The 20,083-nt window shown below is 34.2% G+C and overlaps 1 protein-coding gene across 2 annotated transcripts in view; it reads left to right on the top strand.

Moving 5' to 3' along the window:
* Positions 1-19,841, top strand: part of HSF2 (heat shock transcription factor 2) — a 35,185-nt gene extending 15,344 nt beyond the window's left edge. Inside the window, exons 3-13 of one of the 2 annotated variants that reach the window (XM_017541045.2) lie at positions 152-279; positions 1,018-1,142; positions 4,032-4,107; positions 5,884-5,945; positions 6,829-6,916; positions 9,139-9,287; positions 9,708-9,947; positions 10,551-10,656; positions 14,802-14,855; positions 18,332-18,416; positions 18,811-19,841. In XM_017541045.2, coding sequence (XP_017396534.1) covers positions 152-279; positions 1,018-1,142; positions 4,032-4,107; positions 5,884-5,945; positions 6,829-6,916; positions 9,139-9,287; positions 9,708-9,947; positions 10,551-10,656; positions 14,802-14,855; positions 18,332-18,416; positions 18,811-19,106 — 1,409 coding nt within the window. In that variant the 3' untranslated portion in view covers positions 19,107-19,841. The remainder of the gene's footprint in view (positions 1-151; positions 280-1,017; positions 1,143-4,031; positions 4,108-5,883; positions 5,946-6,828; positions 6,917-9,138; positions 9,288-9,707; positions 9,948-10,550; positions 10,657-14,801; positions 14,856-18,331; positions 18,417-18,810) is intronic. The other variant, XM_017541046.2, reaches the window with a different exon arrangement.
* Positions 19,842-20,083: the final 242 nt, after the last annotated feature.

Raw genomic sequence — 20,083 nt, 5'->3', positions numbered from 1 at the left:
TTTGGAGTACATTTTCTTTCGAGTACTGTTATCAGCTACTGATTAAACCATTTTTTTCTCATTAGAATGGTAAAGAAAAACATATCCCATACAAGCACTGCCAAATTTTGACACGTTTATTTTAGTCATTTAAATTTTTAAACTTTTTCAGATGGTTTCCGTAAAGTAGTACATATTGACTCTGGAATTGTAAAGCAGGAAAGAGATGGTCCTGTAGAATTTCAGCATCCTTACTTCAAACAAGGACAGGATGACTTGTTGGAGAACATTAAAAGGAAGGTGAGCTATTGTGAACATGAGCTAATTACAGTATTGACCTGGAGTGTACTTAGCCAAGATTTTTATTTCACCTGTTGAAAGTAAGAATGTAGAGAAATACACAACTGTTCCTTTTTGGGATGAATTAGACTTAGAAAGTTTTAATTAATTGTTTCCCTTTATATTTTCCTAAGTTATTTTTTAAAAAAAGTAAGTTCCTGCTAGAATATCAGCACCCTGGAGGGCTTCTTCTATAGTTTGCTATTGTATATCCAGTGCCCAAAATAAGTCTCTTCTAATAATATAAATATGCCCACATTATAGACATTCAGTAATACATTTTTAATGCATAATATATTTTGTTAAAATAAGATATTTTACTAAATCTAAAAGGGGTGGACCGTGAAAGAAAATGGCCTAGCATGAAGCTATTACTGCATAAATTTAATTAAATGTGGAATGTAGTAATAAAGAGGCTTGGGGGAAATCGCAAGGAGCTTGGCAGGAGGGGAGCAAAAAAGACCTGAAGATATTCCTGCTTCACATTAAATTTTTTGTTTGTTTAAAGTAGATTATTCCTTGCTTCCTCTCCTATTGAGCTCTGAAGTTTATTCTTTCCCTCGAATTTCATCCCAGGCGTTTGGAACCAGATCTTACTTCCTGAACAGGCTACGAAAACCTCATCTTATAGGGAAGCTTTGAATTACAATCATGGGTATTTACTGTTTTTTTGATTTTCTAAATTTACTTTTTAAAAAGGTTTCATCTTCAAAACCAGAAGAAAACAAAATTCGTCAGGAAGATTTAACAAAAATTATAAGTAGTGCTCAGAAGGTTCAAATAAAACAGGAAACTATTGAGTCCAGGCTTTCTGAATTAAAAAGGTAAAGTTTTATTTCCAAATAAAATTTTAATATGGAAATTGGGTATGTGTCTATGTGTGTTGAGTTTGGAGGTTATCTGATGTTTTCAGATCACTTTGTTGAAGCCAAGATCAAAGATCATTTTTCTGCAAGTATTCATTCCCCTTACTTTGATTTGTGGCCATAGACTTTACCCTAATATTGTTTTAATTATGATAGTCAGAAGATATAAACCTAAGCATATCAAAACAGTTTGATGTGTAAGTTTTAATGATAGACAGTAGATCTTTAAGATGATGTAAGAAATAGGATTCTACTTAGGTTAGCTCGTATGGTGTTCACAGACAGTGAGGGCATATGACATAAAAACGCTATATGTTACCCATCCTTTGTTTAATGGCTATCTCTTAAGACTTCTGTGTGGACTAACTCTTATGAAAAAGCAGGACACACAAAGAAAATGGAAAATAGTGATACAAGAGAGTTGCCCTGCTTGATACTCATTTCATATAGATTTGGAAAAGTATTATTCAGACCTTTTAGCTACAGAAAGATGCTTCATTTTATTTTACTACATTTCTTGGTACCATATTCTAACTTGCCATACAATAACTTGTATATGAGTAGATGGTGTATTACTCTTCTTAGTAAGTAGTTGGAATTTTTCTGTATCCTAATAGATGCCAAGGGCTTGCCAAAGTTAGTTTACGTATTCTCTCTTCCAAATCAAATGTGGAACATTACTTTAGTTAATCATAACTCAGGTATCTTCATTAAAAGAGGAACCTTGAACTTTGATTTCTTTTTTGAATAAGCTTTAGGATTTCACTTCTGTGTATTTAACCACTTGCTTACTGTATGTCTCTTGTGTATACCAACTTTACTTTGAGCCAGTTCCTTGGACCTCAGTTTTAGCCCTTAAAGAAAGTGATCCCCAGATCTTTTTTTTTTTTTAAAGATAAAGTCTCACTCCGTCAGCCAGGCTGGAATGCAGTGGCACGATCTTGGCTCACTGTAACCTCTACCTCTCAGGTTCAAGTAATTCTTGTGCCTTAGCCTCCTGAGTAGCTAGGATTACAGTCTCCCACCACACCTGGCTAAATTTTATATTTTAGTAGAGATGGGGTTTCACCATGTTGGCCAGACTGATCTCAAACTCCTGACATCAGATGATCCACCTGCCTCAGCCTCCCAAAGTGCTGGGACTATAGGTGCGAGTCACTGTGCCCGGCCAAAGAAAGTGATCCCCAAATCATCTTCTGTGTCTTGTCTTCTTCCTAACTTTTTTTTTTTTTTTTGATACACAGTTTTACTTTGTCACCCAGTCTGGAGTGCAGTGGCTTAATCTCACCTCACTGCAATGTCCGTCTCCTGGGTTCAAATGATTCTTGTGCCTCAACCTCCCTAGTAGCTGGGATTATAGGCATGTGCCACCACGACTAGCTAATTTTTGCATTTTTAGTAGAGATGGCATTTCACCATGTTGGCCAGGCTATTCTCAAACTCCTGACCTCAAGTGATCCACCCACATCAGCCTCCCAAAATGTTGGAATTATAGGTGTGAGCCACAGCATCTAGCCCTACTTATCTTTATTCAGTAAGAAGATAAGAGCATTTTAAAATTTGAGTCAGAAAAAATACGGTAGTTACTCAGTAAATATTAAAGAAAATCTCCTTTTGTATAGCTTTATGTGTAAATCTCCAGTTTCTTTTATATTAGTTTGGATTAAAGAAGATGACTTGTGGAGATTAAAGATGGAAAATTAAAGCATTTAGTAGGTAGGGTATCTATCATGTCTTTTCAGTATTATCTGCACTGCTAATATTTAACACAGTGCAGTTTCAATTAAAAAAAGCTGAATGAAGAAGCTGTTAGTATTTGGCAAGTTACTGGTTATTGGATATGCTTTTTCAGAATAACATTTTAGTGGTTTACGTATGCTTTTGTTTGAGATAGATCTTAATTAAAATAGTTTTAGAATCTGACAGACCTTAGTTTGACTTCAGTACTTACCAAATTATTTGTATGATCTTGAGCAATTCCCCTCAAGTCTCTGTACCTCAGTTTCCTCATCTGTAAAACAGAGATAGTGACTTATTTCTTGGTGGTTTTTAGAGAAGTTTTAAATAAGTAATACACATAAAGTGGTTAGCATAGTGCCTGGAGTATAGTAAGTGCTGGGTATATATCACTACCCTTTGTTTCCTAAGGTGGTTAGGAAGGCCTGAATTCACTTGGTAGCCACAGTTGAAAGATTAGCTTATTTTTTTAAGCAAGAAGTAATGAGTCAGATTGTCAAAAGTGTAAATTGCCGTCTACTTTATGGATGTAGGCATATGTCTTAAGTTTTTGTGTATATATTGCCATGAGTAGCAGAAAATACAATTAAGAAGAAATGATTCTGGGGCTGGGCGTGGTGGACCCATGCCTGTAATCCCAGCACTTTGGGAGGCTGCGGTGGGTGGATCACCTGAGAGGTCAGGCATTTGAGACCAGCCTGGCCAATATGGCAAAACCCTGTCTCTACTAAAAATACATACAAAAATTAGCTTGTTGTGGTGGTACATGCTTGTAATCCCAATTACTCAGGAGGCTGAGGCACAAGAATTGCTTGAACCCAAGAGTTGAAGGTTGCAATGGCCTGAGATTGTACCACTGTACTCCAGCCTGGGTGACAGAGCAAGGCTTCATCTTAAAAAAAAAAAAAAAAAAAAAAAGGTATGATTCAGGAGTTGTGTCAAGGTAGTTGTCATTCCTGTGTAATTGAACCAAAGTTCTCTTGGTCTCAGAAAAAATATACAGTAAAAACAGGTGTAGTTAAGTTATCTGGTATCCTTAATTAAAGATAATGAGGCCTGGTTTTCTGACTGATTTTTGTCTGTTTTGTTACTTAATAAATTATAACATAGTGAGAATGAGTCCCTTTGGAAAGAGGTATCAGAATTACGAGCAAAACATGCACAACAGCAACAAGTTATTCGAAAGGTAAGAAGTTCTTTTCCCCAGGACCATAATTTGCATTTGTTTAATGAGTACTGTTTGTGACCCAAAAAGGTGTGTATTGGGTGTCAGTGATTGATCTTAGTTTCCTACGTATTGGGTGCACAGAGAGAAGTAAAAAATGATATCAAATTAAGCCAAGTGTTATATATTTTTAATAAAGAATATTTCTCATTAGCTGAAGATGGTCACTCCATATGTTTCAGTAGCTTTTAGTAAATGATCTTTTGCCTGATGCAACAACTTTGAAATACTTTATTTTATGAGCTTAGTTAATACACTACCAATTTCTTAACTTAAAATTAGTATAGTCTTACTATTTTTTTTGTTGGTTTGTTTTTATTATAAAAGGCATAGTTAAAGTCTCAGAAGATGAATGACAAATATTTTCAAATCATTTGACCAAATTATGAGTTCAAAAAATGAATTTTCAATGTATGCTGTTAGTCTGTGCAGAAAAGCAGTTAACTTAGTGTTGTAAAATGGATTATAAATTTTAGTATATGAGCTGAAAATTTAATAGAGGAGTTGGAATCCCTCTGTTATATTGTGTCCTTGTGATTTAATCTTTGCATATCAGCTTTCATTTGCTAATAAGAGATGAAACATAGTAATTAAGGCAGCTATTTTTTGCTCATGAGTAAACTAGACTCTGAGTTTAAGCAACAGGTTTTTTGATGGGGAGCTTCTGATTGCTTCTGCTTAGAAGGCCCTTGAACTAAAAATAGGATTGTGACTGACAGGATCTGTGTCTAATGGAGAAGGCTTGAAGCAGAGATGGATAGCAGTTACAGCCTGTGGCCAGTAGCCAACATAGATCTGCTTTTTTTTTTTTTTTAAAAAAAAAAAGATCAATGTGCAAGTGAAGGTTGAATGTATTAGAATTCAGTTCTAAGTGTTTAGTCCAATTACATATGTTTTTTAAACTTTCATAGGCAACTCTAATGTGCACCCTTGTTAAGAATAATTGATTTAAAATAATAGATGTACCTTAACCTGTACTTTATGGAAACAGTCTGTTAATATTTTTCAGAAACAGTGTTTTGGTGATATATTAGCTCCATAATCTGCAGATTATTTTTTCCCTAAAAACAAGGATAGTTGGTAAAATAGTATATGACATTTCAGTTTTTCGTGAATGCTAACATTCTCTCTGCTAAAATTTGAGTTTGAATCTCTGTGTTTTGTTGAGTGTTGTTTACATAATACATGGTGACAACTAATAATTTTTATTCTGCTCCTGGAGCTTACTATCAGCCATGGATTGAGAATAATATGTGTGAAACTCCTGGGCTAAAGCATTCCTTCTACTTAGGCTTCCTAAAGTGTTGGTGTTATAGGCATGAGCCACCACGCCTGACCCATCAGCTTTTTCTAACTCGAAAATTTTATGATCTACTGTAAAGGAACTGACAGTTTCTTTTGCCTCTGTTACCTGGTGGAAGAAAAATGTTGCCTATGAAACACCAGTTTTCTCTTTTGCACCATAATGCAATCTTCTTCAGAGTATTTGAAGTAAAACAGTTGGGATCTACATCCAGGCAAGTTTGGTACTTATCACCAAAACAAGTAACTGCCTGGAAGCTGGTAAGTTTCTTTAGACGGCAGTTGTAAGGTGCATCCAGATTTCAGGTGTTAATAAGTGAGAAATTATGAGGCTTAGAATAGAGGACAAATTATTATCTGAATTTGTTTTATAAGATGTAATAGAAACAAAAAAATTAACAGTATGGTAAAAGAATTTTTATTTATTTTTTTCAGATTGTCCAGTTTATTGTTACATTGGTTCAGAATAACCAACTTGTGAGTTTAAAACGTAAAAGGTAAGTTTTTATGATGAAGCATTATGGCCTGTACATAGACAGTCTTTTTAGTGTTTAACCACGAGTAGCCTACATTTGCTGGGTATATGGTTATTGTTCCAAAAGAACAATTCTCCTTTGTTAAATTATACTCTTAAAATCTCTAGAGTGGTATTATTTTTTAGTTTTATCATTCTTCTGATGTTTGTAAGATAAGGATAGCCTAAATGGTCACTTTATAAACACATACAGTTAATAAAGAATATTCACTTTTCATTCACATTATTTAAGGCCTGAGTGAGGAAAATTTTTAAAAAGAGGCCATTTGTTAAAAAAAAAAATCAAGATTTGTTCTACTTGATCTTTCTTAGTTTGATCCACTCATAGTCTTTTTAAATCTGTATCTCAGCCATGGATTGTGATATCTATAAATGTCCATAGTTACTATGATCACAGCTAAAATGTTAGAATAATAATGGACAAAGGAAAAGTTGAAAGGAAAAAATGATAATGTAATACTAAGTTTTGGGGAAAACTTGATTATGATCAGAGCTTTATGGCCTTAACTACTTCCACTAATTAGTTCTCATGATATTACTATTCTTTTTTCTATATAAATACAGTTCATAGAGTTGTGTAGTTCAGTAAACAGTGAAGCATAACTGGACAGAATAGTTTATTATAACAAAAATAGTGTAGAAAAATGGAGAATTGAAAGTTCTAGATATTCTCATCCAGCAATTTCTGTTCCTAAGATGTAATCATTTTTAAGTTTGTTTATTGTTACTGAAATTTTTTATTCGTTATTAAAGTGAGTGTGCATGTGTGTGTGTTTGGGAAAGCTAGTAGAGGGAGTTTAAATTCCTTGTATGTTTGCTTCATTGAAATGCCTTCTGATTTTCAGGCCTCTACTTCTAAACACTAATGGAGCCCAGAAGAAGAATCTGTTTCAGCACATAGTCAAAGAACCAACTGATAATCACCATCATAAAGTAACTTTTTAGTTAGAGTCTATTTTATATTTAGTGTCTCAAACGAAATTTTATTATGAGAGTGTTTCATATATTCAGAGAAGTATGATGAATAACAATTCAGGTGTTCATCCCACAGCTTTGTTAAATTGTGGCATTTTTATTATTTGCTTTAGATTATTGTAAGAAATAAATCATACACAAATCTAGTTGTTCCAGTTGCCTGTTTCCAAGTTCTTTTCTTCCCCCCTCTCTTGTCTCTCCTCGTTACTCTCCCCCCTATTCTAGAGGTAATCACTGTCTTGAATTAGTATCTGTCATTCTCATGGCCATTATGTATGTGTGAATCCAGGAGCAGTACTTGGTATTATTTTGCATATGTCTAAACTTAATATAAATAATATCATTTTGTGCATATTATTTTACAGTGTAGCTTTTATTTTTAACTTGGTGTTACTTTTGAGATTTATTAAACATAGAGATTTAGTTTATTCATTTCATTTTTTTGTGTATGTTTGTGATGGGGTTTCACTCTGTCACCCAGCCTGGAGTGCAGTGGTGTGATCTTGGCTCACTGCAACCTCCTCCTCCTAGGCCCCTGTGATTCTCTTGCCTCAGCCTCCTGAGTAGCTGGGACTACAGAAGTGCACCACCACACCCAGCAAATTTTTGTATTTTTTGTAGAGATGGGGTTTCATCATGTCACCTAAGCTGGTCTCAAACTTGTGAGCTCAAGCCATCTGCCTGCCTTAGCCTCCCAGAGTTTTGGGATTACAAGCATGAGCCACTATAGCTGGCTTATTCATTTTGATTATAATAATTGAATATTTTGATAATATAATTATGATAATTTAATGTGGTTTTACATTCTTCCATTGGTTATTTTATTTTCAACTTTTTTTTATGAATGTGTACCATCTAGACTGCTTTTTGCTTCAGCAATTTAAAAATATTTTTACCGGCTGGGCGCGGTGGCTCACGCCTGTAATCCCAGCACTTTGGGAGGCCGAGGCGGGTGGATCATGAGGTCAAGAGATCGAGACCATCCTGGTCAACATGGTGAAACCCCGTCTCTACTAAAACTACAAAAAATTAGCTGGGCATGGTGGCGCGTGCCTGTAATCCCAGCTACTCAGGAGGCTGAGGCAGGAGAATTGCCTGAACCCAGGAGGCGGAGGTTGCGGTGAGCCGAGATCGCGCCATTGCACTCCAGCCTGGGTAACAGGAGTGAAACTCTGTCTCAAAAAAAAAAAAAAAATTTTTACCTTCATTTTTGTCACAGGCTTTCTGAATAATTTGTCAAATTTCTATCCACTGGCAAATTAGTCCAGTCCAAAGTCCAGATCTTTTTTATTATCTTTCTATTATTACTTTCAAACTTCAGAAATCAAAATAGTCCTTCAGATTTATTATTAAAGTAACAAGATTTATGTTCTTGGACTATCAGACTTAACCTCACATCTGATTTCCCACCACTGTTACTAAATAATTGAGTATACCTATTCTGTTTTTAGGATTGAAGGCTCATGTAAGTGGATGAGGATTTTTAAATTTTTAACTGGGTTTATATATTTTAAAATACTTCACATCTTTTGCCTCTGTATTATCTAATATTGAAATTTATATTTTTTTTGCATTTTATTAATGACTTGACTTTGCTTTAGAGGATTGAACTCATTTTAATTATACAACTATGGCCTAAATATATCTGTAGCTTAAGTTTAAGAAATCATTGCTAAAAAGCCAAGCTAACATGTAACTGAGACAGTTGAAGTGCGTTTTTTTCTCTTAGTGAAGCTATTTAGTGAATAAGAATAAAACACCTTTCAAAACAGAGTAGCTTGAGCTGAAACAATATCCCTATCAGCACAGTGGCTGTCTGGTTGTGCTTGAACTATCTAGTGTAAAGTCCTAAGACTTTTTTACTTTTTACGCATAAAAAATACTTTAAAATTTGAAGATCTTTCCATAGAAACATTTTTAGGGATGTTGTCTTTAGGGTCCCTTACAGAAAAAGTAGTAGTTAAGTATAGCATGCAGTTAATATACCTCATACCTCTGTGAATTGGTGCTACTAGTACCAATTAGTATGTAAGTTCCATGAGAGCAGAGAACATACCTGTTTTTCTCACCCTGAGATTCAGTAAATAGTAGTTGCTCAGTTATTTTGTAAATGATATCTTGTTTGTTAGTCAATGATTTTGATTTTTAGATATATTTTTCTCTCTGAATTTTTATTTTAGGTTCCGCACAGTAGGACTGAAGGTTTAAAGCCAAGGGAGAGGATTTCAGATGACATCATTATTTATGATGTTACTGATGATAATGCAGATGAAGAAAATATCCCAGTTATTCCAGAAACTAATGAGGATGTTATATCTGATCCCTCCAAGTAAGGAGTTTGTGAGTTAAAATGTATGAAAATATTGATTACTTTTCTTATTATAGAGCTAAATTCAAAATGTCTTTGTTCTTTGAAAACCTAATAATCTTTTTCACATTTGGATTATTAAACTGAATAATTAAGCTAAATTATTCAACCAGATAAAGTCTCACCTCCTCTTCTTTTCAAAGGAGGTATATTGAAAATTAATTGATTTTTAATTTTTAGTTTGGAGTTAAGCACTTCTCATTGAATCTTTGTGGTATTTTATACTATGAAATACCAATGTTATGATTAAGCTGCTCATTCAAGAAATTTAAGCCTTTCAGTATGTGGTGTGGGGAGAGAGTTTCCATTTTGAATGAATGGATAGTATGAACTTTCTAAAGTTGAAAATGTAATAGGTTCTTTCTTTTATTGCTGATCTAGCTGTAGCCAGTACCCTGATATTGTCATCGTTGAAGATGACAATGAAGATGAGTATGCACCTGTCATTCAGAGTGGAGAGCAGAGTGAATCAGCTAGGGAATCCCTAAGTTCAGGCAGTGATGGAAGCAGCCCTCTCATGTCTAGTGCTGTCCAGTTAAATGGCTCATCCAGTCTGACCTCAGAAGATCCAGTGACCATGATGGATTCCATTTTGAATGATAACATCAATCTTTTGGGAAAGTGAGTGCTCATCTAGATGTTGTCTAAAATTATTTGCTTTCTTTGTTCACTTCACATGTTCTGTTTTTCTTTGAGTGATCTTCTTTACATATGATAAACCCAAATAGTCTACCTTTCTCTGTTTTGGTCAGGATTGAGCTCTGTAATCATCCCAAGAGTAGTCTTGGTATTTTCCTGATAGTTTCTCAGATTCCTTTAATGATATACTTGCTTTGAGTGTACATACAGTGTTTGTGATTATATATATTTGTGTATCTGAACTACAGAATAATGTAATTTATAGTAAGGGACTTATAACAAAGAAAACTTAGTAATAGTAATGAGATAAAACATTTTATAATAATGTAGAGGTAAAAGGCAAATCAGACTGTTACTGCAGAATGTTTTTCTGTAAATACTAAAGTTTTCTGTAAAGGCTATGAATTTTCCGTTAACCAAATTTTCAGAAATTCCTACTCTTGAATAGGATCTCTTAAGATTAAGAACTGGTAAGGTTGCAGCTGCTGCTAGAAATACCTTGTGTAGCCAGGTTGTAATGGTGATTTTTAAACATAAAAACAAGGACATCTGATATTTGATTAAAAAAATTTTTTTTTTCCTTAGGGTTGAGCTGTTGGATTATCTTGACAGTATTGATTGCAGTTTAGAGGACTTCCAAGCCATGCTATCAGGAAGACAATTTAGCATAGACCCAGATCTCCTGGTTGATGTAGGTACTTTGGGTAATCTTTGCTGTACTGGTAGTTTGTGTATTTGTGTATATTATTTAAAAATCAATACGTTATTTTATTTTGTATTCTATAGGTTGTTTTGCATTTTCTTTTTTTTTTAAATTAATGATTTTGTTTTCAGAAAGAATGAGAAAATAGGTTTGGGATGTTGAAGGAGACTGATCACCACCTGCCTCGGAGTAGCAATTGAGCTAATCTCCCTGTAAGAATATATCAGATCTTTTCAGCAGTACTGTTAAATTCAGGTCTTGTCTGGACTTGTTGCTGTTCTGTGTTTTGCTGTAGAATAAATTGTCAGTAAATAGAAATTTGTGGAAATTAGTAATAGAGGTACATAGCCAGGAAATTAGCATGGAGAGACCTTTTAATACTCTGGGAATTAACATTTTTGCTCAAATATATTTTAATGTATTTGCTTTTTTTTTTACATTTTTATATTTTGAGTCACAAGGTTCCCCTCTTCTAATCCCCATCACTATCCCTATGAACTTGTCTTCAATATTGACTGGACTGAGAATTCTTATCTATCGTTTCTGCCACTAACTACCTTTCTTATTCTATTCCCTCTTGTCCCTGCTATTCCTCCCTTCTTTATCTGAAGCTTCCTACATAGCCTGGTCCCGCTCAGATGTGTCTTGTCCTGTCTCCTATTTCCATTATCTGTTGTGAACAGTTTTCTCTCTTTACCCTGGAAAATTTTGTTGCTTTTTTTTCTCAGTTTCTTGCCTTACATTGCAGCTTTTCTTACCCTTTTAAAAGCCTCGCAAAGAGGCTAAAAAAGAATTAGTTCTTTTTGCTCTTCAGTCTTAATTCAGGTTCGTTAATTTACTGCATTATTCCTCTACTTCTCAACAGTTTTTGTCAGTGTCCCAAGGACTTACTGTTGCTAAGTCATCAGTACCTCACAGAGTGGATTTTACTTTCTTCAACGATTTCTTTTCCATTTAGACCTATGTTTTTATCTTATGAATATGTGTTGCTATGAATTTTGAATCCATGTTGATGACCTACTTCAACTTCACAGTAACCTGATAGTGTTTTTTGATTCTGTCAGCCCTTGTCTCCTCTCTAGATCCAGAGACCTTTCAAAATATTTTTTCTTTAGATCACTAAGAATGAATTAAAATTTCGTAATTCTGGCCATGTTCAAATCCTTACAGTCTTCAGCTAGGTCATTTTAATTCGATTTTAAAACATTTATCACATTTATTTACTCTCAACCCCCTACTCATAGAGGATAATTAACTATACTCTGGTTGTCTCATAAGCTCTGACTCTGTTTCCAATCTTGTATTCTTTCTTCTTAGAAGAATTAATTCTTTAAACCAATTTGTACCCCTTTCCTTTGCCTCTGTATTTGTGTTCTCTATTCTTGATCTTTCCCATCCGCCTTCAGTAGGTAGAGATCTGTCCCATCTTAAAAAGCAAGCATTTTGACGTCTTGCTTTGTTATTTTACCATTCTGCTTTTCTAACCTGTTTACCATAAAACTTCAGAAATGAGCAGCTATATTTACCTCTTTTTTACTCTATTTCGTCTGAAGCTTTGTATTGTGTTGCTTATTAACTCTAACCCTGTGCTACCTGTGTTGTCTTGGTTTTTCCCATTGCAAGTAGGCTGTGTGTGATCTTTCTTTTCTTTTTGCTAAATTGGTCCATTGGGCTAGTGGAAAGTTTGTTTTGAATTGGAAAAATGTGGTTTCGGTTATTGGCTCGTGTTACTTACTAGCTATGTTACTAACCTTGGTAACTAAGCAAGTTACTTTCTTGCTTAGTTTCTCCATCTGTTAAATGTTGCCAGTGTCTGACATGAAGGGCTGTTGGCAAGAATTAGAAATAATTAACACTATTATTATTAACATTATTGAGCATTTCCTTCTCTCCCTGTCTCACTAATCTTCTTTGTTTTATCTAAGAGCTTTTCCTTTTTTCTATTGTCTTCTACTTAAGGGCATCCCCTAATGCACCTAATCTTTTAGCCCTTTTATTTTTTTTTTTAATCTCTCTTCTTTTTCCATTCTTCCTCTGAACAGATTGTGGCGTATAAGATTGCTTTCAAATCTATATCTCCAGCTCAACATTTTTCTAAAGTAAACTTGACTTGAATTCTAATTCCACGACTTTGGGATCATCAGTTAACACTCACCTCAGATTATTTGATTTAACAGCAAACTCCTTTATTCTCTGTATTAGCTACCTTTTACATCTTTCTCATTTTCTGTAGTCGTATTAGACTTCTGTTTACTTACGAGGATATTTATTACAGAATCATCTTGGAGACAGTTTCTCATCATTTGCTAAGTCCTGTTTTCTAAAATAGCATTCACAAGCCATCCCTACATTCTATTTTCACTGTTGCTTATCTCAATCAAGACTTTATTTTATCCTTGAATTATGCTGTATTGTCATAAATAAAAAGTCCACCTATGCTGCCTTGTTCTCTGAGACTACAAAGATGGTAAGAATGTGAATAAGTGTGCTGAAATTTACAGCTTCTCTCTGAAGAGTCAGCACTGATAACCCAAAGTAGAGTCACAGCAGGAGAGGCCTGGCCTTAGAATTCAACCAGCTGGGTCAGCTTATATATGATCTACCTTTTCTACCATTTGTCTCCTGGGAATACATGTAGGATATCCCTGAGTTAGTGGGTAGGGGTTGTTTGGCAAAAAGAATAGAAGAGCTTACAGTGATGGTCCTCCTCAGGTGCCAGTTTCTGTAGGGACAAAATTTGGGTTAGGCCTCTTAGGCAATGACAGGCTAAACTGGCAGAGATTATCATGAGTAACTATCTACTTTCAAGGATCTGAGCTTTCTTCCTTTTCTGAGGTTAGCGATTGGTGAGAAAGGAGAAGAAAATGAAAAGGCAAAGCCAGGGATTTTTATAGGACTACCATGAATGTGGAACTTTAAAGAGAGGAATCGGTGTCTAGAGAGAATGAAGGAAGAATTTGCCTGTGACTTTTTTTGCATGTCATTTATCCTGTGAACCATTGGTTATGTTCATTCTCGTAAAATGCTAACTTAGTGACTGTATTTCATTACACAGGCCATTCTCAAGGCTCTTATTGCTGATAGGATGTGGCCACCACTTTTTGAACCTATGCATATAACTTACTTATTCAACTTAGAGCTTCTGTGTTATTTCTATTTCTGGAACATATCCTACCTTCTCTGTTGATGCCGCCAGTGTTATACTTATGTGCTCTTCCCTCCATCTTTTTTCCAAGTTCTAACCTAATATTCTCCAGGTACTGATATATATCATATAGTTTTATCAGCCCTTTTTGTTTCATTATGTATGTTTCTGTGTGCACTTTCCTCCCTTCTCATTCTCTTAACTTCTTAGTGCTTTTGAGTGCCACCATCTTCTGTTAAAATACTGGATTGTATCTGAACATATGTTGCTACTTGATGTTGGTCTTACCTTGTCCTTAGATTGTAAGCTCCTACAGAGCAGGAATGATGTCTTTATGATGTCAGTTATTTCTTAAAGATACTCAGTAAATTTCTATGGAATGAAGACTTTAAAGCTTATGACTTATAAGTTACATCTATGAACTGACTGGACTGAGGAGTACAGCAAGCAGTGGTTGTAGCACTTACAACTTTCCTTTTGAGGTGTGGTGAAAAGAACCAAAAAGTAGATATGCCATTTGTCAGAGGGCTTCACTTGAGGCATAGTTTAGGAGCCATTGTCATAGAGCAGATTCTGTAAATTTTTTACCTAACCAGGTACTCAGTGAAGGCTCAGTGTAAGGTCACAAGTCTCAACCCTGGGCACCACTTAATCTAAAGACATTTAGAGAGAAAAAATAAAGGAAATGAAATGGAACGATAAATAATGAAGAAGGGAAGTGGTGAAAACCATCATTTGTCTCAAGTGATTTACCCCAATGTTTTTTAGAGAAATTCTTACAATATGAAATTTCATCTAATGCATGGACTAGCTTGTTCTACTTTTATTTTTCTTTCTGCTTTTCTCTTTCAAACTTGTTTAACTGTATAGAAGCTTCCTAGTTCAGGGACTACATCTCTTCACCCAACATGGCTGTATAAAAATTTTGAACACACAATTATTTTTAATTATTTTTTAAACTTATCATCTTTCTTGTTTGGTCTTTCAGCTTTTCACTAGTTCTGTGCAGATGAATCCCACAGATTACATCAATAATACAAAAGTAAGTTTTAATTCATGTTGCTCAGGACCCATAGCTATAATAATATTTTTTAAAAAGTCATAATAAGTAGAGAGCCAATATCACTCCCAGCTACAAAAAGCATTTTATATTCTTACCTAATATGTGTGATCGAGATAATAAAATTCTAGTTGGAAAATTAGCTTTCGGTTATGTGGTGAACCATTACCCACTTCTGGTACTTGTAGGATTAACTACAAGTATGAAATTCTTTTGGTTCTGGGAGATCACCTGACTAAACGTGGTATATTGAAATAACTAAAATATGATTTCTTCGTGTTTTATGGGCAGTATTTTACATTCTTATTCTTTTATAAATTCTCAAATTTTTTATTAAAAATGTATGGTACCCGTATTTTTTGTGAGTTCTATCATTAGCATACAGTAAAAACTCAGGAATTCTTAGTAATTGGAGAAAAGGCAAGTTAAAACATTGATGTCTGGATTTTTGACTTTTTTTTAAGTAATACAGTTTTTTTTTAACGTATAGGAACTGCACCTGAGCTTAACAAGTGTTGACAAAAGATTCTGTGAAACTGGTTTTTAATGAGTAGTAAGGACAATTTGAAGTTGCTAGGGCAGATGTTTATATATCATTATTATTTTGTATAACTTATTGTCATGAATAGGTATGCACTCCCTTTATCTTTTATTTATACCAAATTGTTTAGTAAGCCTTGTTAAAGGTAAATCAGGCCCACATTCCAGATTACCAAAGCCAGAATTTTATTTTGATTCTTTTTCTTGATAGTCCAAAAATGAGCACATCTCAAATAAATATGAGTTATTAGGGTGAGGGGGTGGAATTGATATGACTGTAGTCATGTGTAAGCCCAACCAGGCTTTCTGTATTTTCAGAGTTACATTGTGGATAACTTAGAGCTTAAAGAATTTATGAATTTGTGAACTAGGAAGTTGATTATACATTCAGTATTCAGATAATTTACATCGGAGGTTGGCATACTTTCTCCATATAGGGGCAGCTAGTAAATACTTTTGATTTTTCAGGCCATATGTTCTCTGTCATAACTATGTAGTTCTGCAGTTGTAGTGCGAAAGCAGATACAGACAATATGTAAAAGAATGTGTGGCTGTGTTGCAAAAAAACTTTATTTACAGAGAGGCAGCATGCTGAATTTGGCATGTGGACCATAGTTTGCCTGGATTTATATTATAAGATTTTGTAACATGCTGTGTGTTTCAGTAAATATATTATTGAATGTTATTAACTCATGGACTGTAAGTTGAATGGACCCATATCATTTGTTCATTTAGTGAATGTAGTTTATTGTTTATTTCTTGCTAGACATTCAGTCAGTCATTATTTGTGGATCATCATTTTATTCCAGAAACCAAGAACTTGATTATAGTTTTCAAAAACTATAGGAAGTTAAGCAGCAAATTGCATTTTGCTCTACAATGCTGTGGAAAAATTTAATTTGAGAGTGACTTTTCGTTATAGTTCTGAATCCGGATTTTAATGTTGTCAAATAATTGGCATATCAGCTGTTCTTCTTTGCTCATGACAGGTATTATGTAACATGGATTACGCTACTTTTCTAATAAATCAGGATGCCTTATACTCCTCAGTACAGCCACTACAAATGAATAAGAATTTGCATAGGAAATGAAATCCCATTCAGTATGATATTGGCTGTGGGTTTGTCATAAATAGCTATTACTATTTTGAGATATGTTCCATCATTACCCTAGTTTATTGAGTGTCTTTAGCGTTATGGGGTGTTGTTGAAATTCATCGAAGGCCTTTTCTGTATTTATTGAGATAATCATGTGATTTTTGTCATTGGTTCTGTTTATGTGATGGATTACATTTACTGATTTGTATATGTTGAACTAGCCTTGCATCCCAGGAATGAAGCCTATTTGATCGTGGTGGATAAGCTTTTTATGTGCTGCTGTATTCGGTTTGCCAGTATTTTATTGAGGATTTTCTCATCGATGTTCATCAGGGATATTGGCCTGAAATTTTCTTTATTTGTTGTGTCTCTGTCAGGTTTTGGTATCAGGATGATGCTGGCCTCATAAAATCAGTTAGAGAGGAGTCTTTCTTTTTCTGTTGTTTGGAGTAGTTTCAGAAGCAATAGTACCACTCCTCTTTATACCTCTGGTAGAATTCGGTTATGAATCAGTCTGGTCCTGGGCTTTTTTTGGTTGGTAGGCTATTAATTACTGCCTCAATTTCAGAACTTTTTATTGGTTTATTCAGAGATTCAACTTCTTTCTGGTTTAGTCTTGGGAGGGTATATTTATCCAGGAATTTATCTATTTCTTCTAGAATTTCTAGTTTATTTTTATAGAGGTGTTTATAGTATTATCTGTTGGTAGTTTGTATTTCTGTGGGATCAGTGGTGACATCCCCTTTATCATGTTTTATTGTATCTATCTGAAATGCATTTGTCATCAGGTTCTTATGTTTTAGAAGAACAGTGACATCTTTGGAAAATACCTATTTTGGGAAGCATAAAAATAAAGATGGTATTATTTCATTAATGTTTATATGTTTATTGTAAATGCTAAGTGATGAAATATTTTTATGTACGCTTTTGGAAAGGTTTTGTAGTTTTTATTATATCATGGAGCCATTATCTTCTCTAAATCCTAAAACTTATTCAACTTCATTTTATGATAAATATTAGGGAATTACTGGAATTAGTTTACAGTTGGTTACACCATGTATATTTAGCCAGCATGTAGATATCTGGGACTTGCACATGTCTGGGACTTACAGGAAAAATTAACCTCTGCACCTCAGATTTTGAACATCATTGAAAAGAGCATTGAAGAAATTAACAACAGTAAAGATATAATTTTCCTACCAAAATCAGATGTGAGGAGAGAAGAAAGTGGTTCAAAGAAGCAATTTCCTTGACAGAAAGAAACTGAAAGTTCAAGCTACAAAAGGACAAGAAGAAACACCACCTCAACTTTGACTTTGAGGCTTTTAAATATAGTGATAAATAGTTTTAAGGATGCCATTGTATCATCCTGAACTACTCTAAATATGGTCACTTATGCTAAATATTCTGTTTTTGAGTGAAGTGTATAATACAGTTTTTAAATCAAAACTATTTAAAATGAATTTAATAGCTTAATTATCTCTCAGTTGACATTTGAAACCAGTCATCTTTGATTTGTTAGTCTTTTACTCTTGACAAATTCTATCTGCTCTGCTGTTGAAATCCCCCCTCATTTCATACTTAATATGGAACATCCTAATTCAGCTTCTTCATTTTATCCCCAGTGACAGCAGTAGTTTCTTAACCAGTCTTGTTATCTCTACTCAAATCTCTCTCTGTAGCGCATTTTTCCTGATGTTCCCCCATCCCGTATCTTTCAGATAATATATCAGTATTTACATATTGTATCAATTTTTCATTTTTTTTTCAGAAACATAAAATATGAAACAAGTACTTTTATACATTTTTTTTTCCTTTTAGTCCGAGAATAAAGGTTTAGAAACTACCAAGAATAATGTAGTTCAGCCAGTTTCGGAAGAGGGAAGAAAATCTAAATCCAAACCAGGTAGGTATATATATTATTATTTAATCTCTAGGTTTTTTTAAATGCTATGTAGAAACAAGTCAAGGGTAGTCTTAACAATTAAATATGCTGGCTTTAGTTCTGTGAATAGTGTGTCAAGGTTCTAGTATATAGAGAAAGTTGAATTGATGAGGTAACAATTCTTAAAGTTGAAGTGTTTTTCCTGTTTAGGAAACTGATAGACCCCTCATTTCTTAATTGTTGAATAAAGACTATTGATTTACACATTTTAAAATTTATTGACATAGTGCATCATGTCATTTCTTGTTTGGCTATATGAGAGTAGTGATTGCCTGTATGTACATCTCTGTTTTCATTTATCAGCTTGAATTCAGTATAAGCTGGTGATAAATGAATGTTTTTCTGATCTTTGTAGATAAGCAGCTTATCCAGTATACTGCCTTTCCACTTCTTGCATTCCTCGATGGGAACCCTGCTTCTTCTGTTGAACAGGCAAGTACAACAGCATCATCAGAAGTTATGTCCTCTGTAGATAAACCCATAGAAGTTGATGAGCTTCTGGATAGCAGCCTAGACCCAGAACCAACCCAAAGTAAGCTTGTTCGCCTGGAGCCATTGACTGAAGCTGAAGCTAGTGAAGCTACCCTGTTTTATTTATGTGAACTTGCTCCTGCACCTCTGGATAGTGATATGCCACTTTTAGATAGCTAAATCCCCAAGAAGTGGACTTTACATGTATATATTCATCAAAATGATGAACTATTTATTTTAAAGTATCATTTGGTACTTTTTTTGTAAATTGCTTTGTTTTGTTTAATCAGTTACTGTGGAATAAAAGCACCTTTTGCTTTTCTCACTAACCACACACTGTTGCAAAGCTTTCAGATGTTACTCAGCTGAATAGGTAACAGATTTAATGTACATTATTGGCATATCTTTAAGTTGGATTCAAATGGCCATTTTTCTCCAATTGTGGTAAATTGGATTTCTTTTTTTTTTTTTTTACAAATATGACCATTAACCTCAGTTAAATTTTTGTTTTCTTGTTTGATGCTGTCTGTTTGCATTGAGTGTAAGTCATTTGAACTAATGGTATAACTCCTAAAGCTTTCTCTGCTCCAGTTATTTTTATTAAATATTTTTCACTTGGCTTATTTTTAAAACTGGGAACATAAAGTGCCTGTATCTTGTAAAACTTTGTTTCTTTTGGTTCAGAGAAGTTCATTTATGTTCAAAGAAGTTTATTTATGTTCAACGGTAAAGACAAAGTGTACCTGAATGCTCACTGTCTGATAGGGTTCCAGCTCCATATACGTAGAAAGATGTGGGGGATGGGATGGAGTCAGTGCCATCCACTTAGTTGGACTAGTTTTAAGTAAAGGTTTTCTGGTTTGTGTTTTTTTGAACCATACTGTTTAGTAAAATAAATACAATGAATGTTGAGTACTAGTGTCTGTTATGTGTCTTCTTTAGAGGTGACACTCACATGAAACAATTTTTTCTTCTTATAGGAAGCAGTGGCTTTAAACTTTCTGTGGTTCATTATTCTCAATGAATCATACCAAGATCTTTGTGCCTCATCTCAAAAATAGATTGTATATTGCAACAAAGGAGAAATCTCTAAATTTAAGCATTTTAAAGTTTTTTGTTTAAAAATTACACTGACTTGCTTTCTATGTTTTTAATAA

This window comes from Cebus imitator, unplaced genomic scaffold, assembly GCF_001604975.1.
Source record: "Cebus imitator isolate Cc_AM_T3 unplaced genomic scaffold, Cebus_imitator-1.0 Scaffold130, whole genome shotgun sequence".
Taxonomy (NCBI): Eukaryota; Metazoa; Chordata; class Mammalia; order Primates; family Cebidae; genus Cebus; species Cebus imitator.
This window is presented reverse-complemented; position numbering and strand designations above follow the sequence as displayed.